The sequence below is a fragment of the Muntiacus reevesi genome, chromosome 1 (assembly GCF_963930625.1).
Source record: "Muntiacus reevesi chromosome 1, mMunRee1.1, whole genome shotgun sequence".
NCBI lineage: Eukaryota > Metazoa > Chordata > Mammalia > Artiodactyla > Cervidae > Muntiacus > Muntiacus reevesi.
In genome coordinates this window covers 183832689-183840147 of record NC_089249.1, presented here as the reverse complement: position 1 = coordinate 183840147, position 7459 = coordinate 183832689, and the positions used below count along the sequence as shown (strand labels likewise).

Below are 7459 nucleotides of genomic sequence, written 5' to 3'. Positions count from 1 at the left end.
TTCAGGGGGTCCCTGGAGGCTCTGGGAAAGTTACTTGTCACGCTCTGCTGCCCCAGCAGATTGATGACCTCTGGCCCTCTGGTTACCACCCACTTCACAGACAGTGGGGCCTGGGGCTGCAGCAGGATCTGGGGGCCTCCAGGAGGGTCTGTGGGGTGAGGGGGCGCTATGGCCAGGGGAAAGGCCACCCCCCAAGCTGCCACAAGTTAATGTTTCACCAGACCCGCCGCCTGCCCAGAAGGCCCTGCTGTCCCCTCTGCCTCCAAGAATTGTCAGAGCGTGACCCTCCCCTGGGCAGGCTTCACCTCCAAGTACTGGGTGACCTTGACCCCCAGCCTCTCTGACCACCCATTTTCACTGCACGGTAAACCCAGCCCTGAGCGGGCAACTCCAGACCTGAATCGTGGCCAAGGGACATGGCCAAGACTCAGCCTGAAGCCTCCATGTCCAAAGCTGCTAGAGAATCCTGGAAGTTCCCCTTAGAAGGAAAAGCCCATAACCACGGGGGGGCCGAGCCCCAGGCCTGCCCTGCCCTGAATTCAGTTTTGCCTCCTGAGAATGAGAGGGAAGAGAATGGATGCCCCGGCTCAGACCTGGGGAAAGGGAACTGAGATAATGGAGGGATTGGGGGGGGCGGGGGGGGGCGGTGGCTGTTTTCTTAACTGCTTATTTATGTTTGCTGTGTCAGGCCTTAGTTGTGATGTGCAGGCTCAGTAGTAGCCACATGAGGGCCTAGCTGCCCCCTGGAATGTGGGATCTTAGTTCCCCAGCCAGGAATCAAACCCATATCCCCTGTACTGGGAGGCAGTTTCTTAACCACTGGACCACAAGACTGGGGCAGGGGGATGGGGACTGTTTTGACTCCCTGTTCTTTGCCGCTTCTGGCTCTGTCCAGTCTCCAAGCCTTTGCACAGGCTGCTGCTGCCTCCTGCAGAGCCTCTCCCCCCGCTGATCTGCCCTCCTAAAGACCTGAAGTTGGGTTCTGGCACTTGCTGCCCCCATGGTGTTCTGGCTAAAACTCATGCTCCTTCCGGCAGCCCACCTGGTGCTCCACATATCCCTCCCTCACCCAACTCTGACCTTACTCATCTCTGTGCTTCCCAAACACCCCAAGTTTTTCCTACCTACCACAGGGCCTTTGCACTTGCTGTGCCTGCTTCCAGGCACGCCTTCCCTGGCGTTCCCCACGGCGGCCCCTTTATCTCTTTCACATCCTAGCACAAATATCACCTTCCAGGGAACTCCTTGGTTGTCCAATGGTTAGGAACTCCATGTTCTCACTCCTGAGGGCCTGGGTTCAATCCCTGGTTGGGGAACTAAGATCCCACAAGCTGCACGGTATGGCCAGGGAAAACAGTATCACCTTCCAGAGAGACCTCCCTGCCCTCTCGGCAAACCCAGACACACAGGACCCTGGGACCCAGCTGCAGCCCCACTGCGTGGCCTCAGCCATCTGAAATTACATCACTTGATTACCTGGCTGCTGTCAGCCTTCCCTCTTGAGACTGTGGGCTCCATAAGGGTGCAGAAACGGTCCCCGCTGTGACCCCAGCACATAGTGGACACTCTAAAATGTTTGTCAAATGAATCCATGACTCAGGATGCCTCAGGGGAATGATAAGGGCTTTATTCCCACAAGCTTTGCCCCTCGCCAGATGCCCCCGCCTCATCCCAGTCCCTCCCCCTCAGCTTCAAAGATCAAAGATCACGGCAGTGTGTGATGGGCAGAAGACGACCTTCGGCTCACAAGCCCCTGATGGAGGAACACACACGAGCGGGTGTTCAGGCACCAGCAGTCTCTGCAGCAGGGGCCTGCCCTGCTTGAGAGGGCACCCCCCACCCCAGTCCAGCCTTCCCCCACCATGGATACCTCATCCAGCTTCTGGAACTCGGACACCCCGCTGTGACAGCGCCTCACTGCGGCGATCACACAGCCGATGAGCAAAACAGACACCAGCAGACACACCGCCACCACCACGCCCGGGTTCCGGTGCGACTTGGGGGCCCCAGCGTCACCTGGGGCTGAAGGAGGAGCCCCGAGTCAGCCAGGGCGCCGAACGCTTCTGAGACACACCAGGGCCCCAGCGCCTTTTTTGTTTTTTTTTTTACTGTGCCGTGAGGCAAGTGGAATCTTAGTTCCCAGAATCGAACCCACATCTCCTGCAGTGGAAGTATAGAGTCTTAGCCAGGGAAGCCCCTCAGGGCCTTTAAGTCGCTCCTTAGGAAGCAACGCTTCCTTCCCTCTCCAGTGGCTGCTATAACTATCTTTTCAAGCACATTTTTTTTACCCTTTTACTTTTGTTTTTCTTTTTCTTTTCTTTTGAATATATTTGTCTACAAGGCTTTTGTTTTTATTTGCTGTGTTCCCACTCCATTGCTGGCCACTTTGGGAGTTCTTGCAAAGTGAAAAAAAAAAAAAAAAAATTCAACCTAAAATTCAGTTCCCAAGTGCAGTGAGTTTCGGAGGATATGTGCAAAATTTGACACTTTGTAAAGATGGTTTTATATCCTGTGACTTTAAGAAAAATGTTTTTATTTATAGCAAAATGTTACTAAATTTATAGCAAAATGTTATTAAATTTATAGCAAAACGTTATTATACTTCATGTTTGCACTCTTTGCACGTTTTGGAAACAACATATTATTTTGAGTTGGACCCCAGGGACCCTGTGTAACCACACTCTGCAAATTCCCCACCCTCACCACCCCAACTAGTACCCCATTCACCCCATTTCGGCCACCTCACTTTTCCTTGGTTGCACCTGAGATGCCCCAGGAACAGTCCTACCCCAGGGCCTTTGCCCAGGCTGTGTTCACTGCCTGTCCTGTTTCCCTCTAGGTCCCGGCATGGTTCCCTCCTTCACCTCCTTCAAACTAAGACCTCTGCCGATAGTCTTTTAAAATTTCAAATCCTTTGCATTCACATTTCGACCCTTTATCCTGCTCTTTGTTCTTTATAAACAAATTTACTTATAACCTATCTTCCAACATAACCGTTTCCCACAGGACTTGACCCACAACAGATGCTTAATAAAATGTGCTTGGAATGAAGGTCTGAAGAGGCTTAGGTGATGGGAGGAGGTGGGGGGGTCGGGTGGGGAAGAGGCCCCTCCCAGCACATTCTCAGGACTGTGCTTCCCCCTGGTGGCCAACCCCAGAACTGCAGCTTGGTACCCCCAACCATCCCCCTTGCTGTTCAGTCGCTCAGCCGTGTCCCACTCTTTGCAACCCCACGGACTGCAGCACTCCAGGCTTCCCTGTCCCTCGCCAGCTCCCAGCGCTTGCTCAAACTCATGTCCATTGGAGTGGTGATGCCATCCAACCATCTCATCTTCTATTGTCCCCTTCTCTCCTGCCTTCAATCTTTCCATCCCCCTACAGGCCAAGATGGCCCAATACTCACCATAACCAGAGGTCTCGGATGTCTGGTCAGTGGTCGCCATGGACACAAAGGAAGGTAGCGTGCTGGGGTTGGGGTGAGTGGAACTCCAAGGCAGGGTGGCCAAGGAGATAGAGCTCAGGGCACTGGACGGGGAGGTGACGGTGAGCTCTGAACTGGGGGAGCCAGGGCTGGGGTGGGTGTCTGGCTCTGACTGGGAGGAGGTGGGCTGGGAGGTGGAGGCTGTCCCTGAATCTGAGGGGCTGGGGGAGGTTGTGGGCTCTGAACTAGGGCTGTTGGGATGGGCTGTGGAGCCTGGCTCTAAGTTGGTCTGGATTTCCCCTACAGTAGAGGAGCTGTAGCTGAAGGGAGAAGTCAGAGATATGGAAGGCAGGCTCTCTGCCTCTGTGGTTGCAGCATCTGGAAAGAAAACACCATTGGGGTATAGGAAGGAGATGATTAGGAACAAAGATATACAACCCTGGCCCGACGCCACCAACCCACCGGGTGCCTCTTTCCCTAGTATGCCAGCAGACAACACCCACCACTTAGGGAGACTTGGAGGGATTAGTGCACAGTGGGAGTGCTCAGTGGGAAACTGAGGTGTTGATGTCTGAAGTTCCTCATCTGAGCTCCCACAGCCAGCATTTCAGTCTGGGGTGGACCTTCCCTGCTCCTGACTCTTGCTTCAGGGCTCTAGAACTCTTCTGGATATAGGGAACGGCTGCCAACCCAGGTAGCATGCTGGGCAACTCTTTCAACCTGTCTGGGACTCAGTTTCCTTATCTGAAGTAAAATGGACATCACAGAAAGTCAGAGTCTCTGAGAGCTCACGCAGGTCTGATACTCAGTGATGCTGGGCAGCAGAGATCCACCTCTGAGCTCCCAGAGAGTATCGACCCTAATCTCCTTTCCCAGGTACCTGGAAGGTCCCCATGGCTAAACTCAAGGTTTTAACGGGGGCACTGAGGCCTGAGCTCTAAGAACAGTCAGCAGATATTCAATGGAAGGATTGATGCCGTAGCTGAAGCTCCAATACTTTGGCCACCTGATGCCAAGAGCTGAGTCATTGGAAAAGACCCTGATATCGGGAAAGATTGAAGGCGGGAGGAGAAGGGGACGACAGAAGATGAGATGGTTGGATGACATCACTGACTCAATGAACGTGAGTTTGAGCAAACTCCAGGAGAAAGTGAAGGATGGGAAAGCCTGGCATGCTGCCGTTCATGGGGTCACAAAGAGTTGGACACGACTGAGCAACAAGACTCTGGAAACTCTGCTACCTGTTCTAGCTGCTCCCTGCCTTCAAGCCCAGGGTCCAGGCTGAGGGCGGGTAAAGATTTCATGGGCCACCTCCCACAATTACTCCCTTCCCAGTTGCAGGCTGTTGGTAAACTCAACTGATTGCATGTTCATTCATCAACCATATCTTGCCACACCCAGTCCACTCTGCCCTGGGTGGATCTTTGGGCTTGCCTCACCCTAAGCAGCACAAAGGAGGAAATAGCACCCGGCCCTGGCTCCGTGGAGGCTGGGTCCACATGCAGACTCCGTTTCTCTACCCAGTTTCCCAGTTCCTGAGGGGATGACAGATGAGTCTAGGAGGAGACATGGTATACTGGCCTGACTTTATCCTCATTTTACAGCTGGGGAACTGAGGCTCAGAATGGTAGAGTGTCTGGCCCACAGTGACTGGGAAGTAAGAAGGCTCTTCAATGATCTCCAGGGGAGCGTAGCATGGAAGCATATACTCTACCACATGTAAAGCAGACAGCCCACGGAAATTTGCTATATGACTCAGGGAACTCAGACCCGGGCTCTAACAACCTAGAGGGGTGGGAAAGCGTGGGAGGTGGGAGGAAGGTTCAAGAGAGAGGGGACATATGTACACCTATGGCTGATTCATGTTGATGTATGGCAGAAATGAAACCAATATTGTAAAGCAATTATCCTTCGATTAAAAATAAATTAAAAAACAAAACAAAACCTCCAAGGAGTCAAGGACTAAGAGTCCAGCCTCAAACTGTCTCCTACCATTCTTTGAGGAGGAATCCAGATGACAGGAGGTTTCAGCTGAAATGAAGATGATTTGGATGCCACGGTGGACCCCAAGACCTCTGAGGAGTTGTGCTTCTAAAGCAAATTAAGGAAAACTGGAAAGAGGAGGTTGTGGAGGACATCAGCTCTGCTGGGTGCCTGGCACAGAGAGGGTATTCATGAGCTGATGGAGAGTCGACCAGAAGGTAAAATGGGGCTGAGTCTATGGATCGTGCCAGGACTTTGCTTTGCCCAGGGACTCCTAGACCAGGAGGCTGGCATGAGTCAAGTCAGTTGGTTAAATCTGGGTCTGGCACAGGTTGGGAAATTTGGCTTGTCTGAGCCTCAGTTTCCTGAGATATGTGGTCCTTCTGAGTAAAGCTTTTGTCTGCTACGAGAGTCTCATTTGTGGTGGCCTCCACTCTGATATTCCAGGTTTGGGGCTGGGACGCTGGTCAGAGGCTTGATGGGATGGATAGGATGGGGGGCACGGATGCGAGAAATTCAACTCTTCTCCACTGCGGGAGTTGTCTTATAGGGAAACAGAAAGAAATTAAGTCAGGGGCCAAGAACCTCCCCCTGGGAGCCATAGATGTTCAGTGACCAGGAAGTAAGCCCTTCTCCCGCCCGAATCCCCGTGGTCCCTTCTCCCTTTGGGGGCTGGCTAAGAGAAATTGAGATTAGGAACGGAACCTCAAATTGGGTAGGAGGCATTCACCAGCCTGTCGCTGGTTCATGTAATGCTAGGGTGGCAGACCTGGCACCCTCAGGACTGGGGTGAGGGGTGGGGGTGGAAGGGCTGGTGCTCTGGCTGTTCTTGCTTCTAGGAGGAGCCACAGCTCTGGGGCGGGGTGGGGGGGGGGCGGTGGCAGACCAGTGTGACCTGAGGGAGGTGTCCACACACCAGGTGTGTGGCGAGGCCATTTCCCCCTCCAGCTTCCTGGAAGCCGGATCTTACCTGTTCTTACCTGCATTGTTCGCGAGAACAGAGGAATTCCTATCAGAAGCTTGCAGCAGCAGCAGCAGCAGAGCCAGCAATAGAAGCGGCGGCGGCGGCGGCTGGGAGCTCCCCATTCTTGCGTGAGGAGAGGGGGAAAGACGGCTCCGCACAGGTGTGTGGCCAGGTGCCCGCTCTTTACACCTGCGCGCCCCCTGCTGTTGGCGCGCGGCACGGTTCAGGGCCGAGGCGGAGGCGGGGCCTCCGGACGCAGGGCATCTGAGGGCCGCTGTTCACCAGGGGAGACATTCCTGACTCCCCCCCTCGCCACCTGGACCCCTCCACATCTCCTAACAAACCCTCTTGGTTCATGGCCCCAAAGCCTTCTGCTCTGCCTGTCCCCTCAGGGGACTTCCCAAGTGGCGCTAGTGGTACAGAACCCGCCTGCCAGTGCAGGAGACGCAAGAGACTGCAGTTTCGACCCCTGGGTGGGGAAGATCCTCTGCAGGAGGGCATGGCAACCCACTCCAGTATTTTTGCCTGGAGAATCCCACGGGCAGAGGAGCCTGGTGGTCCATGGGGTCACAGTGTCAGACACGACTCAAGTGACTTAGCTTGCACACACGTCTCTGCAGGACGCCCTTGCCCCTTCTGGTTTCCATGGAAGCCGCCACCACCCTGTTGCCCCTCTGCGTCTTTCCCAAGCACATGTTTTCACCCCCATTCCACCCCACTTGGCCAGGCCGCCCCCTCTGGCTGCCCCCAGGCCCTCCCTCTGCCGTGTCCCTGATCCCACCTGCCTCCAGCTCTCTCACCAAGACCGGGGCCCCTTGAGGGCTGGCCCAGCATCCCCCCCCCCAAGTCAGGATGTGGCTGGAAGCCTCTAGAATTTTCTAGGAACAAGGGCCTCATGGTGGCCATTCCAAGTCAGGCCCCCCAGACAATGGCTTCTGGCTGGAGTGCTTCCATCCACAACTGACTGGATGCTGCCCTGCTCACCCTGGATGAATACCATGGCACATGTGAGTCCAGGCTGGCAGCGCTGACCTCTGCGGAAGGCTTAGGGTCCCGATTCCAGGCACAGACCCCAGGTGCCAACGGCGTGG

At 54.7% G+C, this 7459-nt stretch overlaps 1 protein-coding gene across 1 annotated transcript; it reads right to left on the bottom strand.

The window, feature by feature from the left end:
- Nucleotides 1-1620: 1620 nt before the first annotated feature.
- On the bottom strand, nt 1621-6546 carry CIST1 (colon, intestine and stomach enriched 1). The gene is made up of 4 exons (XM_065917439.1): nt 6385-6546; nt 3404-3799; nt 1871-2022; nt 1621-1753 (listed from the first exon to the last, which is right to left on the bottom strand). Exons 1-4 carry the CDS (start codon nt 6488-6490, stop codon nt 1706-1708), a joined length of 702 nt encoding a protein of 233 aa, XP_065773511.1. The 5' UTR covers nt 6491-6546; the 3' UTR covers nt 1621-1705.
- Nucleotides 6547-7459: the final 913 nt, after the last annotated feature.

Bases quoted from the DNA above. Each gene is read 5' to 3' on its own strand.
- CIST1 (XM_065917439.1), bottom strand. From the start codon at position 6,490: ATGGGGAGCTCCCAGCCGCCGCCGCCGCCGCTTCTATTGCTGGCTCTG. The intron at 3,800-6,384 runs GTAAGAACAGGT...TTTTCTTTCCAG, and splicing joins TGTTCTCGCGAACAATGCAG to ATGCTGCAACCACAGAGGCA. The intron at 2,023-3,403 runs GTGAGTATTGGG...CTCCTCCTTCAG, and splicing joins ATCCGAGACCTCTGGTTATG to CCCCAGGTGACGCTGGGGCC.